The 22,503-nt window shown below is 41.8% G+C and overlaps 1 protein-coding gene across 8 annotated transcripts in view; it reads left to right on the forward strand.

Annotated features, from left to right (window-relative positions):
- Nucleotides 1-1,701: 1,701 nt before the first annotated feature.
- The window catches only part of EXOC6 (exocyst complex component 6), a 194,767-nt gene continuing 173,965 nt past the window's right edge, over nt 1,702-22,503 (forward strand). Inside the window, exon 1 of one of the 8 annotated variants that reach the window (XR_006345342.1) lies at nt 1,702-1,831. Coding sequence is in view for 4 of the 8 variants with exons in the window: in XM_043925655.1 (XP_043781590.1) it covers nt 1,716-1,831 (116 nt within the window). In the remaining 4 variants the exon portion in view is untranslated. Of the gene's footprint in view, nt 1,832-16,043; nt 16,198-16,314; nt 16,668-22,503 lie in introns of those variants that run through there. The other 7 variants (XM_043925655.1, XM_043925657.1, XM_043925658.1 and 4 more) reach the window with 7 other exon arrangements.

The following is a 22,503-nucleotide window of genomic DNA, read 5'->3' on the forward strand; positions in this document are numbered from 1 at the left end:
GAGGAAAACTGGGGTTTAAGCGTTGAGCCTATTGGTGGGGTTGATGTGAAGAATGCTGCAGTGGTTTGCCACTGCTGCATATAATCCATCACTTAGTGGCTGCAAAGAACCATCATTCATTTTTCTTCCTGTGTCTGTGGGTGTGTGGGGCCCGGCTGATCTGGCCCAGGCTGGGATGAGCAGCTCTGTATCAGATGCTGCAGCTGGATGGGAAAATGTCTTCTCCCTGCAGTTGTGTGGATCCATGGGGATGACTGTGCTTCATGTATCTCTCCTCCTCCTTGGACCAGCAAGCCAGCCAGGGCATGTATTTCTCAAGCGATGGCAGAGGTGTAAGAGGGCAAAGAGAAACATGTTTGCAAAGCCTAGGCTTAGAGCTCAAGTTCTGTCACTTGAGCTCGTATATCATTGGCCAGCAGGAGTTGCAGGGCTAAGCCCAGAGTCTTGGAGCATTAAGGGAGGGACACTTGGTGAGGCACTGGCAAGGATATGGATGTAGGGAGAAGTGAAAAACTGATGCAGTTGATAACATATGCTTTGTGATTACATGAACAGTCCATTTTGAGGAGAAAGAATTTCAATTTCTTTTCACAGTATTATTAACACATCTGATAAAAACTTTAAAAAATAGATTCATATGGAAGAATGTCACTACTCATCCCTTTATTTATTTTGGCTGCATGGCATGTGGAATGTGGGATCTTGGTTTTCTGACCAGGGATTGAACCCATGCCACTTGCAATGGAAGCGTGGACTCTTAAACACTGAACTACCAGGGAAGCAACTGTTCATTCCTTTAAATATGCACTTTGTGGTACTGGGCAAGAAATCATGAGGTTAAACTCAGAATTGAAGATGATCTAGCACAAATTGTAATGGGAAATTTGTATCTATTTAATTTTTTAGGCCTACCTGGGGCTATATGTTGTCCACATTTTTCCTTGATATTTTAGGCCTCTACTTCTTGCATGCATTCTTCCTCTCAGCAGCAACCAGCCCTCTTCAACCTCCTGGCATCTTCATGCTTTTACCCTTCCCATCAAAAGGATCTAGCAAACTCACTCACAGTCAGGCATAAGGAACTGATAAGGATTAAAATACAACCACTTCCAGGAGCATTTGTATTAGAACAGGAAACAAAAAAAGGAATGGCTCCATCATGGTTGAACTTCACCCAGCAGTGAAGAGTGTGGAGAAATGAAGAAGATGGGGGACCAAAGTGCTTGCTCAGTGACCTCAAAATCATATCCGAGAGGACTGTTTTTTTCTTGTTGTTGTTATTTTTTTGAGTTTGTGGGAACAAGGGTAGAGTTGCAGGAATAACTGAGAGTATGACTTTAATCACATACTTAGCATAAACAACATTAAAATATGTGCCCCAACAAGTCAATTGTCTTTCATAACTTTTTACAGTGTAATTGTTCTAATTCCTATCAAAGTTTGCAGTTACTGTATTTGAGAAACAAGTAAATAAATACAGCAGGCATCAGGCAGGAACTCTCTGAACTGTGTCAAGGTTAATAATAAGTAAAATGTTATAAGTAGAGACAAGACAGCAACAGCTGTGCAACATTCTTGGAAGCAAGGATTTTGATAGCATGAAGTCAGACAGAGAGCTCAGTTTTTGCTGCTACTCTGGCTGGACAGAGAGATCCTGTCATAATTATAATACAACTACATTTCTCTTATAAAGTATTGTCTTACATTAAAAAAATATGATGTCCACAGCTGGAAAATCAGGAGCAATGTTGGAAGAAGACCCAGATCAAACCTATGAGAATGTCCTGGCTGAGATTCAGTCTTTTGAGCTGCCCATTGAAGCTACTTTAAGGTAAGGCTCCTTTATATTTTGCTGTTTCTTCTTTGGTGGTGATAAAGTAGTCTTATTCATGTCTTTTTATACTTTTCTCTATAACAATAAAAAATAATTTTTGAGAAATGATTGCAATTCTATATATACCTAATCTCAGATTTTTATCCTTAGAGAAATGACGGTGAATAAATTATCCACATTTTTTGTATTATATTTGTTTCATGATTCATGACCACAAGGTTAAAAAATAGAAATGACTTTCAAGTGATCAAAAAGGGCTGCATGCCAGCTCCAAATAGATATTCCACCTTATTTACATCAGGTTTCACTTGTTTTTTCTAAAATGCTGCTTAGTGAAAAGTACAGAGAACAATTAGTCATATCATTGAAACTCATTTATATTTGAGTGGATGTGGATGTGAGTTGTAGGAAAAAACACAGAATGCTTATTTGTATTGTTGCTGCTCTTGGGTATATGGGGCACTCTCAAACATGTACTTTTTATTTCTACATAAGATTAAAAATCAGTTTCTTTGGTAAGATGGGGATTAATTTGCGTAGTTCAAGGACAGAATTAAAATGAAAGACCATATGTCTCTGTGTTAAGTGTGCAGTTTAAAAAATTTAATTCTTTTTGACTGCCTGCTTGTATCTTTCACTTATCAGTATGGGAACAGGATGGCAATCTTTGACTGTGATAGTGACAGTCAATAAATATTTGTTGACTAATATCTGTAGATTAAGTGAAAGGATATTTTTTTTGATGTTGTCTTTTTAGTCTCAGAAAGATCCAGGAGCAGATATGTTTAAATCTGAATTTAAATTTGATTTTGTATTAAATGTATCCTGAATCTTTCCAAAGGGCCTAAGGTAGGGTTGGGGGTTTTGGAAGCTATTGATATTAATTGGTTGATTCTTGGATTATCAATGTGTAGGTACAGTAGAAAAATAATCACAACTCCATTAAAACTGTTATTTATACCTTCATTTTATCTGAGCATCATGAACATCCATGAATAAGGGCAGGTGCTTTTTATTCTATTCAACAGGTAGAAAAAACCAAAGCTTTTCGCTAATGGGAAACTTGGTAACTTTTTGCAAGTGGAACATACTTTATACTGTACCAACACCTTCTAAAACTTGTGCATCTGCCCGGTGGCTAGGTCAGAAGTCTAAAAGGAAACATGAGAGGGGAACAAAGGGAGCCTGAAAAAGTGAAAGTGTTAGCTGCAACTGACTCTGTGTGACCCCATGGACTGTAGCCCACCAGGCTCCTATGTCCATGGAATTCTCCAGGCAAGAATACTGGAGTAAGTAGCCATTCTTCTTCCAGGGGATCTTCCCGATCCAGGGTTTGAACCTGGGTCTCTTGCATTGCAGGCGGACTCTTTACCATCGAGCCACCAGGGACGCCTGGGCAAGTGTTAATTCCTGTGGCTTTTGCAGCCATTGCTGCTTCAGAGCCCTTAGTCTTCAGCCCCTGACCCCCTCTACATCTCTCCCCTGGTCTCTCAACCCTGGCCAGTATCTACAGGCTTCATCCATCCTTGAACCTATCAGCGAGTTTTGCTCTGGTACTAGATCTGACTTCCTTTTTTGGTTCTTGGCTGTGTCCTACCTTCTGTTCCGAGGGTAAATGTCCTGGGTCTTGTACTAGGTCTCCTAAAGGAAAGAGTCAGTTTAGATCTGGCAGTCACAGCACTCTCTCATCATCACAAGAGCACACACATACTTTCTCCAGGTGCTGCCTGTCACCACCAGCGGACCTGGAATGCCCACTGTTAGCTTCACAAAGAGCTCTGACTCTATGCAACCTCATGGACTGTAGCCCATCAGGCTTCTCTCCATGGAATTCTCCAGGCAAGAATACTGGAGTGGGTTGCCTTTTCTTCTGCAGGAGAGCTTTCTGACCCAGGGATCGAACCCATGTCTCTTGCACTGCAGGCGGACTTTTACCATCTGAGCCACCTTGCGTACTGGGTCTTAGTTGTGGCATGCGGGATCTTCAATCTCCACTGTGGCATGCAGGATCTTTAGTTGCGGCATGTGGGATCTAGTCCCTGACCAGAGGTCGAACCCGGGCCCCCTGCATTGGGAGCATGGAGCCTTAGCCACTGGACCACAAGGGAAGTCCCCTAACAAACCTTTAATTGAGACAATATTCACCAAAATTACTGTTCCTAAACAATTGCTATAATCATTGATGAGATGAAGACTTCTTAGGCTGGTGTTTGCCTTTCAGCACTTCCCTATGTATGTTATTGATATTCCAGTGTCAACTATTCTGGTCCACTCCTCTTATGGAACATATCAGCTCATGTGGCCAAATATGAGGGTTGGAAAATAAAGACAGGACTTCCATTTTGGCCAAACTAAAGTATTTACTGTTTGATAATATGCCCTGATATTTTCTTCCTTCTGGTTCTTATGGTTCCTTTTCTTTATTAAATTGCACTCTTACTTCTGTCTGCCAAAATCCAACCCATCTTGCAAAGCACAGCTCAAATATTCTTTCTTCTATGAAGCCTCTCTGATCCATCAACCACCAGTGAGTGCTTCATCCTTTGAAGCCCCAAAGAATCCAGGGCATTTATTCTGACTCATTTGGGTGTGTGTACGCTCGCATGTATTTTGTGCTATAACCATTTTCAGGCTAAAGATTCCTGAGGGCACGGACTATTTATTTATATCTTAGTATCCTCTGCAGAAGCCTCTACCATACTTGACACTCAGTAGCTAGATAAATATTTGTTGAACTAATTTGTATGAGCTTCTGAGCTAATGACGGTCTTACAAGACAAAGGAAAAAAGGTAGTCCAGAGAGAAAGTCATCATTTCAGGGAATAAGAAAAGGCAGAAGTATTTGAATAGATTTGAATAGTTACAAGTTCTAAATGCAGAGAGGGTGGAAAAGCAGTTTGGCTGGAGGGAGACTGACCAGGAGGCCTGCACACGACCTCCTGTGAGGCCTTGTGAGGGGACAGTGAAGGGAAGGTCAGGACATTGAGAGGACAGGGCTGGGAATACAGGGGAGAAACCCCGTACGTGGAAACTGAGGGAGAGGAAATACCTGAGAGCCCTCCTAGTCATTCTTTCATGTCACAAAAGAAAGGCATTTTTCCACAGACATTTTCTGCTGTAAAATCCCAAACTGTTAAGTTAGCTTCCTCTCCCTGCCCACCTTGTTTCTGAGGTCAGTGTTCAGATCAGGGTTAGATCAGGGTTTTGTTTCTCTAACAGGGTGAGCTCAGGACTCAAAACCCATAGATGAGTTCTACTAGCATCATTTAAAAATGGCTCCACAGCCCTCCCTGTCACTCTCTGCCTCACCTTCATCTGAGAGAATGGGTCTCCTCCACTGAGGAGTCGTGAGTGAGTTGCTGAGGTTGCGGCTCAAGTCATCCAGCATTGTCAGTGGCCCTCGTCTCTTTCACCTGCCCAGGCTTCCTTCCCCCTACCTCCTGGTTTCATACAAGGCTGCTCCAAGAGCAGGCTTCTCCCAGGTGGCCCTTCCTGTCTCCTGCCTGACTTATCCATTGGGCTCTTGGGTCAGCTCCTTTGGTCTTTTTTCTGTTTTGGTGGAAAAGTGGAAAAGGATCAGATGATCCTGAGATCCTATGTTTGTTTTCATCTATGTGTGAAACGAATACTTCACTGCCTGAAGTATTAAGTTGAAAGGAGAGACAGTTTTAGGGGGAGCTGAGACATTATATTTTTCCATGGTTTATTTGTATTGCCAATAAAATACCCAATAAAGACATATCAGGCAGCTCTAATAATTGAATTGCTGGAGAAGTGGAATTTGATGTTGGACATGCAGACAGTGATTGAATTTCAAAGAAAAGACAGAAATGTAAAGAAAGATCTACTGCTAGTGCCCGGTTGTCCTAGCTTGGCTTTGCTTTGGGCATTCAAAATCTCCTGGCTGACAGATTCTTGGTAGGCTGAAACTCATGAGCAGGTGGGGTCTGAAATTAGTTTTGCTGTCCTAATCCTTTTTGCCCTGGGCATCACTGTTTTTTTATCATGTTACCGCCATATGGTAATTTCCACTAGATTTTCTCTTTTGGTTTTATGATTTTTACTCCAGTTCCTCCATTTGGCCTAGACATGCCCAGCTCCTTGCCAGCTGCTCCCTCTAGGGGGCGGGCCTGTCCCTGGTAGGCTTAATGGCTGTCTGGAGCCATGCTTTAAGAATCTACAAGACTAGTACTTTGTTGGGCCTTAATTAGTATTACCAGCTGCCTTGAACATGCACAGTTAATAGTTTTCAACCAGTATATTAATTCCAGTGCATTGGTAGTTATATGAATCCTCATGTTGAGGGTGGTTCTGGTAAAATAATGCTGGTGGCTATGGTCTTAGAACAGCACAGTAGCAGGACCCTAACATATTTATGCTAGAACTTCCAGCTGCCAAGCCTCCCTCATTAGACCTGCCCCCCATGGATATCCTCTCATACCTGGATATAGCCTGGGCTCATGATGCCTCATGGGGTCCTGCAGGTCTGTTGTTAGCCTCCTAGAATAGGTCCTGAAATGGTAACATGTTTGAACTGATTTGAGTTCAGAAATTTTTTGCCAGAGCTGAGACTGAGATAAAGAGATTGAAGAGAAGTGCAATGTTAGTGGGAGGTAGAAAAAGAGGAGGTATCCAAAGAAAGCCCTGCTGAGGGCTGGGAAAAATAGGAGGAAAAGGGAATTGTACATGATGACGTACCAGAAGAAATTTTTGCAATTGTTTTATGATAACATAATTGTTTTACATTTGTACTCACAGACTCTCTTGGGCTGTTTTCCAAAAGCTGACCGTGGAGTTTTACCAGTTTAAGAGCAAACAGGATATTGTAATTTCTTTGACTTTAATGTTTTTAAGAATGAAGATAACATACTTTTAGGAAAGCAAACTTTAAAGCAACAACAGCAAAACACCAACAACCTAAACTGTAAACACAATAAAATCTTAGGATGACATACTAAAAAATATAACTGGTTATATTCAGCAGTAGAATTCTAGGATGCTCTTGCTGTTTTTATCTTCAGAAATGTAAGATTTCTATTAAATCTTATTTCATTAAATACATTGATTAAGATCAAAGGTATAACATTTATTAGTTGTTTGATTTTGGCCTTAGTTTCTAAAACTACAAAATGGGGATTATAATAAAACCTATATCAAATAATTAAGGTATATGAAGTGCTTAGCACAATACCAGCCTAGCACATTGTAAATACTTGATAAATGTTATCAATTATTATTATTATGTTTAATTTACACTGGGATATACATTTCAGCATAATGTAATGTATACTTTAGAGTGCTGAAGTAAATGAGCATTCATGACATTTTGAAATTCTGAGCAGGTGGGATATACTGAATAATGTAAATTTTATTTTGGTTGCAAATATTCAAGGGAGAGAGGTATCCCTTTTTCAAAATCCTATTTACTAAGGCTTATATTTGATGCTAATATAATATCATAACCTCATCTAATGTCTTATGGGAGTGGTGTAGTGTGCCGAATGTTGTAGATATAAAATGGAATCCAAAGAAACTGTTTAGGAATAACTGAGGGCCTAATTATGACTGAGGCCTTCGATGTCTGCAGCACCGCAGGAAAGCTTGGGGTTCCTGATGACAGTGGGCTGTGTAGTTGCCAAATTTTCACTGAATACTTAAATGATTCTGTTAGCTGCTTGATCTTCAGGGAAACACTAGAGAGAAGTTAAATTTTTTTTTTTTAATTTTGAGAACAAAGTATTCCAAGCAGGGAGACAGTTTCATTTATTTATAGTTAAATGAATGGGCTCTGGAGCCAGTTCAAATTTTGCCTCTATACTTATAGATAGAACTATTAGAAGGTTTACACAAATTAGGCATTCAATGTATTTAATGTAGTGGCTCATATATGAGCCATACAATGCTCATACAATGCTCAGTCCTTTGTTCACTAAATAAATATTTATGGAGCATGTCCAATGTGGCAGAAGTGGTCAAGGATGGTCAGTAGCCTTGTTGATACAGCAAATTCCCTGCTATATCAGGGAATTCCCTGCTCTCCCAGGGAGCTGACATTTTAGTGAAGAGAGCTAAAAATAAATTAAAAACCAGTAATAAATTCTATGAAGAATAACAAATCAGGGTGAATGATAGTGAGGTCCAGGGATGCTATTTTACAAAAGTGACCAAGGGAGTAAATATCAGCTCTTACTATCATTTCAGTACATTAGTTACATTTCTAAATCCTTTTTGCTGAGAGGAGGAAAAAAATAGGACAAGTGAGAGGAGAAGCAGAAAGGGCAACAGGCAATGAAGGAAAGCTAAATGAGGAAAGAGTGAGGAATGGAGATGTTGCCCTGAACAGGATGAGGAATAATAATAATATAAAAACCACACAACAATGAGGAGGAAAGAGAAGAGAAAATAGTTGGTATTATAAGCCAGTGCTGGGGGTTGTTGGGGAGAGAGGAAAGAGAGAGAGAGTAGAATTCAGGGGAAATACTATTGCTCTTTAATTGCTCAGTGGACTTTAAAATGTTTAGCTTTGGGATGAGCAAGTTAATGGTTCTTTCTGGACATCATTCTGAGGGCAGGACTAGTAACATAATTTACAGGACCAATGCGAAATGAAGATGGAGTCCCCCTTGTCCAAAGGATGGTGATAGCAGAGTATTAACCCAAGAGCAACTTCTTCAGCCCCGCACGGATGAGCCAGCTCTGTCTGAAAGCTTAGCACAGAACCTGGCACACAGCAAGCTTTGAATAAAAGAAGCTGTTGAATGAAGAGAACCTGGGGCTAATTACTTTTGAACTTCTTTGAGGACCAGCCCATATTTCAGAAAAACTGATTTTATTTGGCTTCGATTTCAGGTTTCCTTCTATTGTTCTCCCCTGTGGGATATGGAACAGATTCCTGGACACAGTTTTGCAGCAGGAAGGAATCCTCCCAGACCTGGCAGGGCTTTGTTCCCATTCTCTTGCACTTACAGACTGTGGCCACTTGGGGTCACTGTACCAAGGTAGAAGCTGGAGGAACGCAGCTGTCAAGGCATTCTCCGAACAGTGGCTAAAAGGGAAGGCTTAACTGATTAGAGCCAATAAAGACTACCCTGTGTTCTGCATTTTGACAAAGTTCCGCAGTTATGTAGCAAAGGCTCTTAAACTCTTTAAGAAACATCTCAGTGATAATAACAAATTCCCGAGAGGTTAAAGATCAGGAAGTCTGATATAGGGTTCCTAGGAACGAGGAAGGGACTCTGTGTGGAGATATACCCTACCTCATGAAACATGCTTTTACAACAATAAACTTGACATGAGAAGTGTTATTTGCATATGGATCATTCATTTAACAAATAGTAACTGGGCTGGTAGTGAACAATACAGACATTGTCTCTGTGCCTGGAAATGAAGACAGACTCAACGATTTGTTTGCCACCACGATGTGTGTCTCAGAAGATGAGCATCGTCTCCAAGGACAACAAAGAGGCACTTGACTTAGAAGCAAGATCCGGAGGGCTCACTAAAGTGGATCCAGAACCAAGAGTCTAACCTAAAGATAAGGTCTTGGTTCCCTCTCCACAATAAGAACAACTTTCAGGCAGTTTCCACCAATCAAGCATTCAGAGAAAAAATGAGGTTCAGGTTCAGAGAACTCTGATACAAAATTAGGCTATTTTGTTAGTGATTAGAGAAAAAGGAACATTATTGTATCTGTTTTTTATTTTTATTTTACCAATGAGGAAGCTAAATTCTGGGCTTTTTGGTTGAATAACAAATGTCAGATAATCCTTACCTCCAATGCTCCATGTTGAATGAGCTCTGGACTAAACATTGTACATATATTATCTTCTTTAATATAATAGATGGTAAAGGATACATTATGTTATGCAATGGTAAAGAATCCACCTGCCAATGCAGGAGATGCAGGAGATGCAGGAAATATGGGTTTGATCTCTAGGTTGCAAAGCTTCCCTGGAGGAGGAAATGGCAACCTGCTCCAATATTCTTGCCGGGAGAATCCCATGGACAGAGAAGCCTGGCAGGCTATAGTCCATGGGGTCACAAGGAATTGCATGCAACTGAGTGACTAAGCACACAGGAGCACATCTTCTTTAATCCCCACACCACTTGGTAAGCTAGGGACTTTTATTGTTCCCAATTCACACTTGAAGAAACTGAAGCAAAGACAAGTTAAGTCCTTTTACAGAGTGTCCCACATTTAGTGAGATATGAATTGGAATTTGAACCCATTTAAATGCCAGACCAGGGCAGCAACATGCTACAGCCTCCTTCTGAGGGAGGGGCTTTCCCAAGGTTGGTTATTAGTCTGTAGACAAGTGGCTCAAAGTATAAGTTCTTAGTGACTAAGATTTTATTTACAGATTAAACCCTTACTTTGCTGATTAGTTTCCTACTGGACACAGAGTGTGTCTCCTGCTCTGTCAGTCTTCCTGGTATCTTTTCCCTCCCAGGAGTCCTGAAGAGAAATTTTGGTTGGATTTCTGGAAATCAATATCCACTGCTTCCCAAATAACTCACCAAACATGTGTAATCTTCCGATATGCCCTACTACCCCCAGCTTCCTCAGACCAGACTGACAGTCATTTATTCCTTGGGTAAAACAATATCAGAACAGTCTTCTTATCTGACTTTTTTATTAACAGGAAAAGCAAGAACAGCTTACTAGCTCCATCTTCTCCAACTCACTAGCTGTGTGGCCTTGGACAAGTGACTTAATCTCTCTAAGTCTCAGTTTCTCCAAATTAAATTGGAGATAGCAAGAGTACTACAAAGGCTGAAATTAGATTTTTAGTAAAATTAGTACTAACTTAATTACCAATAAAATGATGAATTAAATTAGTAAGAGTTAAATTAGATAATATAAAAGGCTTAGAAAATCGTGCTCAGTAAATAGCTATTAAGGTTATTTTGGTCTATAGCTGAAATTCTTTATTTTGGAGACTTTTAGAAATGTAGCACTTTATTTTTTAAAATATTTATTTATTTGGCTGCATCAGGTCTTAGGTGTGGTGTGCAGGCTCTTTGTTGCATCAGGCAGGGTCTTTCATTGCATGGACCCTCCAGCTGTGATGTCAGGGCTTAGTAGTTGCCATGTGCAGACTCAGTTGCTCTGTGGCATGTGGAATAGTTCCCCAACCAGGGGTCAAACTCACACCCCCTGCATTGGAAGGCAGATTCTTATCCATTGACTGGACCACCAGAGAAGTCCCTAGATATGTAGCAGTTTAGGCCTTTTTTCACATTAATGTGCATGTTATATCTATGTCCATAATTAAAATTTACATAGTGAGCTATTTAGGACATTAAACTTTCAATTCTTACCAAAAAACTTCAAGTACTAATGGATCTGCCAGAAGTCACAGAGGGAACCAGCTAGAGCTGTTTTAGAAGAAGTGGTAAATGGACTTCCTTCCATCTTAACTTGAATTAAGGGGAAGAGACTGCTACTTAATGCTGAGGTAATCCCTATGGGCAGGTGTTGAAACAGGTCAGGAGTGAGGAGTACATAAGTAGGGTTGGCTTCCCAGGGCAGGGGCATTTAGAACTGGGTTTGGATAGATTGCATCAGGGTTGGAGAAGAGAAGAGGGAAAGGTCTGGGTAATGAACACTGAAAAGAAATGACCCACTAGAAGCTGATCGCCAAATAAGAAGCTGGCTTCTGTCATATGTCCTACTCTCCTCACCTTGCTTTACTCTCTAGAACAATGAATTCTGGTCCTGCTCATCATTCGAGCTAAGATAGCCTGCCTTTTCCTGCAGAGAGAACTGGCTCTCTGTTCTCTTTGTAGGACACCATAAAATTTGTCCTCAGATCTTAGGTTTTGGTTTCAGGTTCAGTGTTCAAAAGGTTTATTTTTCCCGCTCAAGAGCTGAACCTGCATCTCGGACATGCTAACACCAGATGCTGGTGCCTCAGCAATTGAGGACTCAGTCTCCCAGGAAAAAAATTTGTTTCTTTTTTCTTACTACTCAATAAAAAGCAATTGGGGGAAGGGCCAAAATGCTGGGGTCTGGGTACAGGGATTTGACTTGACCCAAGAGTAAAATTTTAAGTAACCAGAGGAATGGGTGAAGTTTATATATATATATATAAACTATATACCCTCTAACGAAAGCCCATAAGTATAATTTCTTGCAGTGAAACTCTGATGGTGAACATCAGGGAATTTGAGGTAGCCTTTTCTGTTTGTGTTGCAGATTTCTATCAAGGCAACTGAATACACTACATTATAAGATGTGATATTTAATGTCAACTATATAAAGTTCAAGTTTGAAGAAACTAACTTTTTACAATGTGATATTCTAATTTCTAATTGTTACCAATAATGGATTAAACAAACTCAGGCCTTATGCTTTGATCTGTTTGGAACCCCTCTCTAAGTCATCCTGAACTCTTTTCAGTGGCTTCAGAACTTCAGCATTGCCTGGTTTTAAGACCCCTCCAGCTTTCTCTCAGCCACGCGCAGAACTCTAGGAGGAGCTATAAGAAACTTACATAGACCTTAACATGCTATGAAAGTGCTGGTGGACTTGGGAAGAGATTTTTTTTTTTTTTTCTGTATGTTTTCACAGCTTGAGGAAGTGAGATTTCCCAGGGAAGATCTGGGTTCTCTTGTACTATCAAGACAGTGGAAACAGGGACTTCCCTGGCTGTCCAGTGGTTAAGAGACTCTGCCGGGGGTGTTGGTTAGATCTCTGATTAGGAAACTAAGATCCTACATGCTGCCCAGTATGGTTGAAAAAAAAAAAGAAAAAAAGACAGTGGAAACAGGCTTGTGATAGGGTTTCTTGGTAGAATAAGCATGTGGATGTAGCAGAGCTTTCTTGGTCTTTCAAGCTAGCCTGCACTGAAATCAGTCATGTGTTTCTGTCCTGTGAGTGTCAACTGTACAAAAACAAACAAAATTCAAATTATAAGAAAGAACTAATCAAAACAAGTGCTCATTATTAAAACAGTTGTTGGTAGAGTGGGTAAATGGGCTAACTTAAACCTAGTCAGTAGAGAAGGTTTTGTGATTCCTTCTTGTTGCTGTTGCTTAGTTGCCGGGGTCCAGCCTCGGCAGGATCCAGGGGATACCCTCAGGATGAATGGTGTCGGCGAGAGAGAGAGAGAGAGAGAGAGAGAGAGAGAGAGAGAGAGAGAGAGAGAGAGAGAGAGAGAGAGAGAATGACCAGATGGGGGTGTTTACAGGGTCTGGCAGAGTCTGGCAGAGTCTGGCAATGCTTTATTTTTTACCCTGGCTTTTATACCCTAAATTAGTACATTTCTAAGGGGAAGATAGTTTAACATTACATCAGCTTGTTCTTCACGAAACCAGGGTGTTTTCTGCATACTTCTTTGTTTACGAGGGTCTTGTACATTATCTTCTGGCCTTGGGGTCTATTAACATCTTATGCAAGTCAGGTGAATGTAAACCTATTTTCTGTTTCTATGGTGACCTTAACTGAAAGGTAGCAGTCTCATAGGGCAACAGTACAGAGTAGAAGTATAACCTTGTTAACATAAAAATTAATCCTTCTGCAGAAGTTGTCAGTTGTGTTTATCTAAGAAGTTTACCCCAGACTGACTCTGCGACTTTGGTGAGGCAGCCTCTGCCTAGCACTCCTGGCTGACAATTAACAACCATCTCATTGTTACCACACAAGGGCTAAGCTCTTATTTCTCTAGATCTTTAACTATATTAACAATGGTTTCCATAACACAACGTTAGCACATTAAGAGCAAAAACACAGCAAGCAAATGTTAACCCAATAGCTACTTTTAGAATAATAATTCTTGTGTTTTCTAATAGGGCTTCCTCACCCCCCAAAGGGCTCTATGTCTGTTAGGGCCTTTATATGATCAGGTTCTTTATATTATTTTATGATTAGGGTATTATAAGCAATCATGCATATTAGTACCAAGGGCATAAATGCATTTGGCTAACAAACTACCAGCAAAGGAGTTTAAATTAAAACACTCCTTTCACCCTGGATGATCTCATAAAATACCACCACCTGGGAAACTTATTGATTAAAGTTCTAAACTGATTCTTATTTGGGAAGAGATCGGGGAAGGCCTTCTGCCTGTGTCACAGAAATTAGGGAGTAGTCTATTGAGGCAGGCATCAGAAAGGCAGATATCATCTTTAAGGTGAGTGCTGGGGGGCAGCTTTTCGAAACCCCTGAAAACCTGATCTGCCTTGCCTGTCAGGTTTTCTCCCTCATGACCTTGTCATGGGTAGGGTCTCGTGTGTTGGCTCCCGGTACTTAGTAGCTAAGTTGTATCTGGCTCTTTTGTGACCCCATAGCCTGCCAGGCTCCTCTGTCCATGGAATTCTCTAGGCAAGAACACTGGAATGGGTAGCCATTTCCGTTTCCAGGGGATCTTCCTGACCCAGGGATCGAACTCGCATCTCCTGTATTGACAGGTGGATTCTTTACCCCTGAGCCACCTTATTCCTTAGGGAAATCTTTATGAAGGAGATTAAATTTGAGTTGAAATTTCCGAGGAGGACAGAAATTTCAGATTAATAGGAAGGACATTTTTATACGTTAGTAAAGTTTACTGGGACCTTACTAAGAGGTAGGTAGAATAATGGTTCCCCCTAAATGTCCACAATCTAATCCTTAGAATCTGTAAATATATTACCTACATGACGAAAGGCATATTGCAGGTATGCCTGATGTTAAGACCTTGAGGTAGAAGATTCTCCAGAATTATAGTTGTGTCAAACCTAATGCCATGGGTCCTTAAAAGCAGAAAATCTTTTCTGGCCTAGGTCAGAGTCAGAGGGAAATATGACTATAGAAAAATGGTCAGAGAGATGCAAAATTTCTGACTGGAAAGACTGAGGAAGGGGGCCATAAGCCAAAGAATGTGGGTGGCCCCTGGAAGCTGAAATACATAAGGAAATAAATTCTCCCCTAGTGCCTCTGGAAAGAACACTGTTGTGCTGACACCTTATTTTTAGCCCAGTGAGACCTGTATTGGACTTCTAGCCTTCAGAACTACAATAAATTTGAATTGTTTTAAGCTAAGTTTGTTATAATTTGTTACAGCAGTCATAGAAAGCTAACACAACATGGGACAGCAAAATGAGGTAGACACTACCATGGTCATTTTCAGATGGAGAAACTTAACTATAAAGGGACTAGGTTCTGACACAATGTCACCCAGCTGTCGAGTGAAAGACTAGGGGATTAAATTGAGCACACCCGCCATCAGAAGTCATGCTTTTAACTGTTAGGCAGGATTTTTGTGGGAGAAGGATGGAAGTAGTAAAAGCTGCAAGAAAAAGCTCACTGGAGTGAGTTACACAGCTGTATTACAAAGAGCTTGGTTGACTCAAAGGGACATGCTGGGCCATGGATTAATGGAGACCAGAAAATAGTTGTCTCTCAGGGCTAGGTTATGTACTCTCTTTCTGATTAATCTTCCTCAGTCGCTGATTTGATCATGACAAACTGGTTTACTCAGCAGTCTCATAAACAAGACTCTTCCAAGCACCTGCCTGTCCTTCCCATCTCTCTGAAGCCCACTTCTCTCAAGGGCTTCCCCACCTCATCCCAGCCACAGCAACTTGGGGGCACTTGGGTTCAAGGACTTTGGCATGAAATCACACACTGCACTGGGTCTCTCTTGTATCTTTGCCATAAAATGTCTTCGTTTTACGTCATTTACTGTTTCTAGCGCTTATAATTTATCTCCAAGTAGACTGGCCTCTGTGAACTTCCCGCAGGCAGGAACAGGAATCCACTCAGAGCGGTCGTCCTTTTTCGCCGGCTGGGTTCTTCTTGGTTCATTCCTAAATCTTATTCCCACACATCATTTTGCTTTTCTTGAGTTTTCCTTTCTCTGACTCTCCACCACCCATGCCTCCTCGTTAAACATTCCCGTAGCCTTTATTGTCGACATCCCTCATTAAGAAAGAATCCCAAGCGCTAGTACAGGGTCTGCACACAGAATACAGGGATCTATGCGTTTAAAGCAGGGTCAATTACTAGACAGCAACTAGGGGCCAGGGCCGGGCGACAGTTGGAGGTGACAGGTTTCCACTCCGCACAGCGGCCGGCAGCACCTGGGCCTCCCCCAGGTGTGGGGACAGTGACCCGGTCGCGCGCCCGTGCGCGGCCTTCCACGCGCCCCAGTGCCGTCCGCCCCGCCCCTTTCCCCGCTCGTCCCGCCCCTTTCCCCGCCTCCTCGCGCTCGCGGCACAGGTTGCTCGCCCCCGCGGTCCGCGCGGGGCCGCGCCTCGCCGGCTCCTCAGCTTCCAGCCAAGATGGCGGAGAGCGGCGAAGGTCCGGGCACCGTCCCAGAGCACGAGCGGATCTTGCAGGAGATCCAGAGCACAGACACCGCCTGCGTGGGGCCCACCCTCCGGTAAAGCTCTCATCCTCTCGGGATCTCTGGCTGCCCCCTCCGGCCGCTCGTCAGGAAGCGGGCGGGTCTTCCGCCGTCGGCCGCGCGCGAAGCGGCCCGACAGGTGGTGCGCGAGGAGGCGGGCGGCCGGGCGGGGGCCGAGGCGCAGAGGGCCAGGACCTGAGCCGGGACCGGGGCGGGGCGTCACGGGCGACTGCACCTGTCCGCGCGGCCCGCCTCAGCCGCGGGAGCTGTCACTGCGCAGCTGGAGGGTGTGGCTGCCACGGTGCCTGTGACCCCGGGAGTCGAGGCACCGCCCCGTTTTCGACGCCCCGCCCTGCCCCAGTCCGGGCCTGGGGTCTCGAGAACGCGCCTGGGGCTTCCCGGCTCGCGCGACGCTCCGGGGCTGAGGGCGGCTCCGCCTCGGGCGTGCCGGGGACGAAGGTGAAGTGCCGGCAGACGGCGGGACTGAGGTGCCGACTCGCGCGCAGGTGGAAACGCTGGCGCGCTGGGCTTCTGCGGGCGTGGGAGAATTGAAATTGAGCGGGAGTCGCCGGCACCATTCTCTCTACTCCCGCGCCGCCAGAGTGGGCGAGGAGGGAGCGTGGGCGGGAGGGAGGAGCTGACGCTCAGGAACGCGCTGGTGTGACTGATCGTGACCGTGCGCTCGCCCGGCCAGCCTCTCTGGAGTCTGGGAAGCTTTTATTTATTTACGAATGTTTAATTTTGCATGCATTTCCCCGTTTATTTTAAAAAGAATCTCCACCGTTTAAAAATAGTATAAGAACAATGAATATTCGAGTATCTGTTGCCCTAGTAAATCCAGACACTCTAATGATCCATTAGAATGTTAGCCACTTTCTTCAAGAATGAGTGCCCTTTAAATATAAGGCTTCATTTTTCGGTGTGATAATAATGAAATTATTATTCACTTAGGGAACTTGGAACTCACTGTGCTTTTGTCATTATTATGTGGATCTGTGGTTGTAGTACAAAGTGAAACCAGTTATGGTGTAAATCCACCTTGCCCTTAGAGTAGGTAGAATTGGATTCTTGGTTTACACTAGTCTTACCACTGATGAAGTGTGCGGTCGTGGGCAAAAATCATTTAACTTCTCTGGACCTCGATTCTTTATTTGTAGACAGGGGAGGGGGTACGTGTTTAGACACCTAGAAAGCCCAGGAATTTGAAGACCTTGCCGATTTGTTCACTGCTGTGTGCCTAAGCATGTGGTAGACACCTGATACATTTTTGTCACATGAAGTTCCCTCTATGATATAAGTATGATTAGTGCATTTCCTTAATTTTTCAATACAACACTTTTCATAAAACTGCATTTGCTAATGAAAGTTGAACTAATACATTTAAAGGAAGCTTTGTTTTCCTCACTGCATGGTGAAACTGAAAGAGTATAGTGTGTGGTATAGTTATTACAATAGTCCATTTTTGAAAATAGTATTGATTAGGAAGGAGGTGCTTCTTCTTGAGAAAATGTGCTAGGCAGGATCCTTGAAAGCAGGTGAAATTAATTTAGAATAAAAATTTGAACTACAGTTGACTCTTGAACAATATGGATCTGAACTGTGTGGATTCACTTATACCTGTAATTTTTTGATAGTAAATACAGTGGTAGAGAATCTGCCTGCCAATGCAGGAGACGCAGGAGACTCAGGTTGAGGAAGATCCTGGGTCTAAATGATCCCCCAGAAGGAAATGAGAGCACACGCCAGGATTCTTGCTTGGGAAATCCATGGACAGAGGAGCCTGTTGGGCTACAGTCTATGGGGTCACAAGAGTCAGACACAACTTAGCGACTAAATAGCAACAACTGTGGGGACTGCTGGGGTAGGAGTTGGGTGCCCAGTTGACCCCAGGTGGGGGGAATTAAGATCCGGAAAGCCTCGTGGCTCGGCCAAAGAGAAAAAATACATACATACCTATTGTGATACTACACGATCCACAGTTGGTTGCATCTGGAAATGCGGAACTTGGGGTATAGAAGAACCCATTGTATGGACAATAAGTTATATGTGGATTTTTCACTGCATGAAAGGTCCTCGACCCTGATCCCCTCATTGTTTCAGGGTCAACTGTACACTGAGAGATTTTTGTAACACAAATAGAATATATGTGTTGGTGGTGTTATCGTTCTGTTTTGCTGGTGACGTTTGTATCACCTACTCACTTTGTTGAAACCCACACTCTTCTTTAGTGAACTACACTGACTCATACTTACTCTATATATACACTTGTCATCTCTCATTTGCAAGCAGGCCCTGCACACATATGTGGAAGGCACTGCTAGCAGTCCTTTCTCTTGAACAGAGTTTAAGCCAATGCTGTTTTTTTCCTAAGGTTTCACTGAGTGAAATGCTAATACTAAAGTTTAAAAATACTCATTATGGGAAAATTTAAATGTTTTAAGAAGTAAAAAAAAAAAAAAGTAAGGAATCCCCTGGTAGTCTGGTGGTTAGGACTGTGTGCTTTCATTGCTGAGCCAGGTTCAGTCCCTGGTCAGGGAACCTAGACCCTGCAAGCCTCTAAGTGCAGCCAAAAATAAAAATAAAAGTGAAAAATAAAGATTAAAAAGACTGACCGTACCACGTGTTGGTGAAGTTGTGAAACAACTCGCATTCTCTGTATACTGCAGTGGGAATTTCATAGATGCTGTTTTTCAGGTTGAGGTTATTCCCTTCTAGTTTGTTGAGTGTTTTTACTATGAAGGAGTGTTGAATTTTTTGGATGCTTTTTCTGCATCTATTGAGATGATCATGTGGATTTTGTCTCTTATCGTATCAAAATGGTGTTTTATATTAATTGATTTTCAGATATAAATCAACCGTGCATTTTTGGAATTAATCCCACTTGATCATAGTGTATAATCATTTTTTATATGTTACCAGATTCCATTTGTTAGTATCTTGTTTAGGACTTTTGCATGTATATTCATAAGAGCTATCTGTCTTTTATTTTCTGGTGATGTCTTTGGTTTTGGTATGAGAATAATACCTTATTGGTTAGTGTTCCTCAATTGAGATGAATGTGTTTTTATTTCTCCCTTTATTTATGTGGTGTACCATATTTATGTATATATGTATGTAATGTTGAATCACTCTTACATTCTTGGAATAAATCCCATATGGTCATGGAATATAATATTTTTAACATGTTGGTTTCAGCTTGCTAATATTTTATTGAGTGTTTTTACATTTGTGTTCATAGGGGATATTGGTACCTAGTTTTCTTTTTTTGTGATGTCTTCAGCTGGCTTTGGTATCAGAGTAATGCTGGCCTAATAGAATGAGTGAGGAGTGTCCCTGCTCTCCTGCTTTTTGAAAGTTTGTGTAGGAATAGTATTAATTTTTCTTTAAATTGATGGCAGAATTTGTCACTAAAACCATCTAGCTTTTCTTTCTTGGAAGGTTTCTGATTATTGATCAGTCTCTTGTTATAACAAGTCTGTTTTGATTTTCTATTCTTACTGCATCAGTTTTGGTAGTTTGTGTCATTTTAGAAATTTGTTCATTTTGTCTAGGTTATTAGGTTGTTAAGTATAAAGTGGTTCATATGCGTGTGTGCTCAGTCTGACTCTTTGGTGACCCCATATTCTCTAGCCCACCAGTCTCCTCTGTCCATGAGATTTCCCAGGCAAGAATACTGAAGTGGGTTGCCATTTCCTTCTCCAGGAGATCTTCCTGACTCAGGGGTCAAATCCACATCTCTTGCTTGGCAGGCAGATTCTTTAACATTGAGCCATCTGGGAATCACAGAATTGTTCATAGCATTCCCTTATAACCTTTTTTATTTCTGTAAGACTGGTGGTACTGACTTTTCCTTTACTCTTTTCTATTTATTTCTTTGGCTGTGAGGGACTTAGTTGTCACATATGGAATCTAGTTCCCTGACCAGGGATTGAACCTGGGCCTCTTGCATTTGGGAATCAGAGTCTTAACCACTGGACCATCAGGAAAGTCCCTCTTTTACTCTTGATTTTAGTAATTTGTGTCTCTCTTTTTCTTAATCAGTCTAGCTAAAAGTTTGACAATTTTATCAACTTTAGCATCATCTCATAAATTTTGGTATTGTGTGTTTTCATTTTTGTTCATTTCAAAGTATTTTTAAAATTTCCTTTGTGGTTTGCTCTTTGAGTCATTGCTTATTTAGAAGTATGTTGTTAAATTTCAACATATTTGTGAATTTATCAAATGCCTTTCTGTTACTAATGCCTAATTTCATTGCATTTGATCAGAGATCGTATTTTGTATGATTTCAATCCTTTTAAATTCACTGAGGCTTGTTTTATGGCCTAACATGTGGTCTGTCCTGGGGAATGTTACATGTTCACTTCAGAAGAGTGTATATACTGATGTTATTGGGTGGAAGATGCTATAGATGTCTGTTAGGTCTCGTTAGATTATAGTTGTTCAGGTCTTCTTCTTTCCTTTTGATCTTCTACCTGTTGTTCTGTCCATTATTGGGTAATGGGTAGTTTTTGTTTCATGTATTTTGGGCTCTGTTTTTCGGTGCATGTGTTTGCTCAGTGTGTCTGACTCTGTGATCCTTTGGACTGTAGCCCACCAGGCTCCTCTGTCCATGGGGATTTTCACACAAGTATATTGGAATAAGTTGCCATTTCCTCCCTCCAGGGGAACTTCCCCACGCAGGGATCGTACCTGCACCTCCTGAGTCTCCTGCATTGCAGGTAGATTCTTTACTGCTGAGGCATTGGGGAAGCCCATAAATGTATATTTCTTGTTGTTCACTTGCTCAGTTTTGTCCGATGCTTTGTGACCCCGTGGACTGCAGCATGCCAGGCTTCCCTGTCCTTCACCATCTCCCTGAGCTTGCTCAAACTTGTATCCATTGAGTCAGTGAGACCATCCAACCATCTTGTCCTCTGTTGCCCCCTTCTCCTCCTGCCTTCAGTCTTTCCCAGCACCAGGGTCTTTTCCAGTGAGTCAGTTCTTCTCATCAGGTGGCCAGAGTATTGGATCTTCAGCTTCAGCATCAGTCCTTCCAATGAATATTCAGGGTTGGTTTCCTTCAGGATTGACTGGTTTGATCTCCTTGCAGTCCAGAGGACTCACAAGGGTCTTCTTCAACACCACGGTTCAAAGGCATCAATTCTTCAGTGCTTGGCCTTCTTTATGGTCCCACTGTCACATCCATACATGACTACTGGAAAAACCATAGCCTTGACTAGACTTTGTTGACAAAGTAATGTCTCTGCTTTTTGATATGCTGTCTAGATTTGTCATAGCTTTTCTTTCAAGGAGCAAGTGTCTTAATTTCGTGGCTGCAGTCACCATTCAGAGTGATTTTGGAGCCCAAGAAAATGAAGTTTGTCACTGTTTCTATTATTTCCCCATCTATTTGCCATGTAGTGATGGGACTGGATGCCATGATCTTAGTTTTTTAATGTTTAGTTTTAAGCCAACTTTTTCACTCTCCTCTTTCATCAAGAGGCTCTTTAGCTCCTCTTTGCTTTCTGCCATAGGGGTGGTGTCATGTGCATATCTGAGGTTACTGATATTTCTCCTGGCAATCTTGATTCAGCTTGTGCTTCATCCAGCCCGGCATTTCACATGATGTATTCTGTATATTAGTTAAATAAGCAGGGTGGCAATATACATTCTTGATGTACTCCTTTCCCAGCTTGGAACCAGTCCATTCATTCTTCCATGTCTGGTTCTAATTGTTACTTCTTGACCTGCATACAGGTTACTCAGGAGACAGGTAAGGTGGTCTAGTATTCCCATCTTTTTAAGAATTTAATACAGTTTGTTGTGATTCACACAGTCAAAGGATTTAGTGTAGTCAATGAAGTAGAAGTAGATGTTTTTCTGGAATTCCCTTGCTTTTTCTATGATCCCGCGGATGTTGGCAATTTGATCTCTGGTTCATCTGCCTTTTCTAAATCCAGTGTGAACATCTGGAAGTTCTTTGTTTACCTACTGTTAAAGTCTGGCTTGGAGAATATTGAGCATTACTTTGCTAGCATGTGAAATGAATGCAATTGTGCAGTAGTTTGAACATTCTTTAACATTGCCTTTCTTTGGGATTGGAATGAAAACAGACCTTTTCCAGTCCTGTGGCCACTGTGGAGTTTTCCAAATTTGCTGGCATATTGAGTGCATCATTTTCACAGCATCATCTTTTAGGATTTGAAATAGCTCAACTGGAATTCCATCACCTCCACTAGCTTTGTTCGTAGTGATACTTGTTATATATTTCTGATTGATTGACTGTTTTACATTATAAAATGTTCCTCTTTATCTCTGGACTTATTTATTTTTTAAATTACTTTGTAAAGTCTGTATTGAATT

This window comes from Cervus elaphus, chromosome 15 (genome assembly GCF_910594005.1).
Source record: "Cervus elaphus chromosome 15, mCerEla1.1, whole genome shotgun sequence".
NCBI classification, from domain to species: domain Eukaryota; kingdom Metazoa; phylum Chordata; class Mammalia; order Artiodactyla; family Cervidae; genus Cervus; species Cervus elaphus.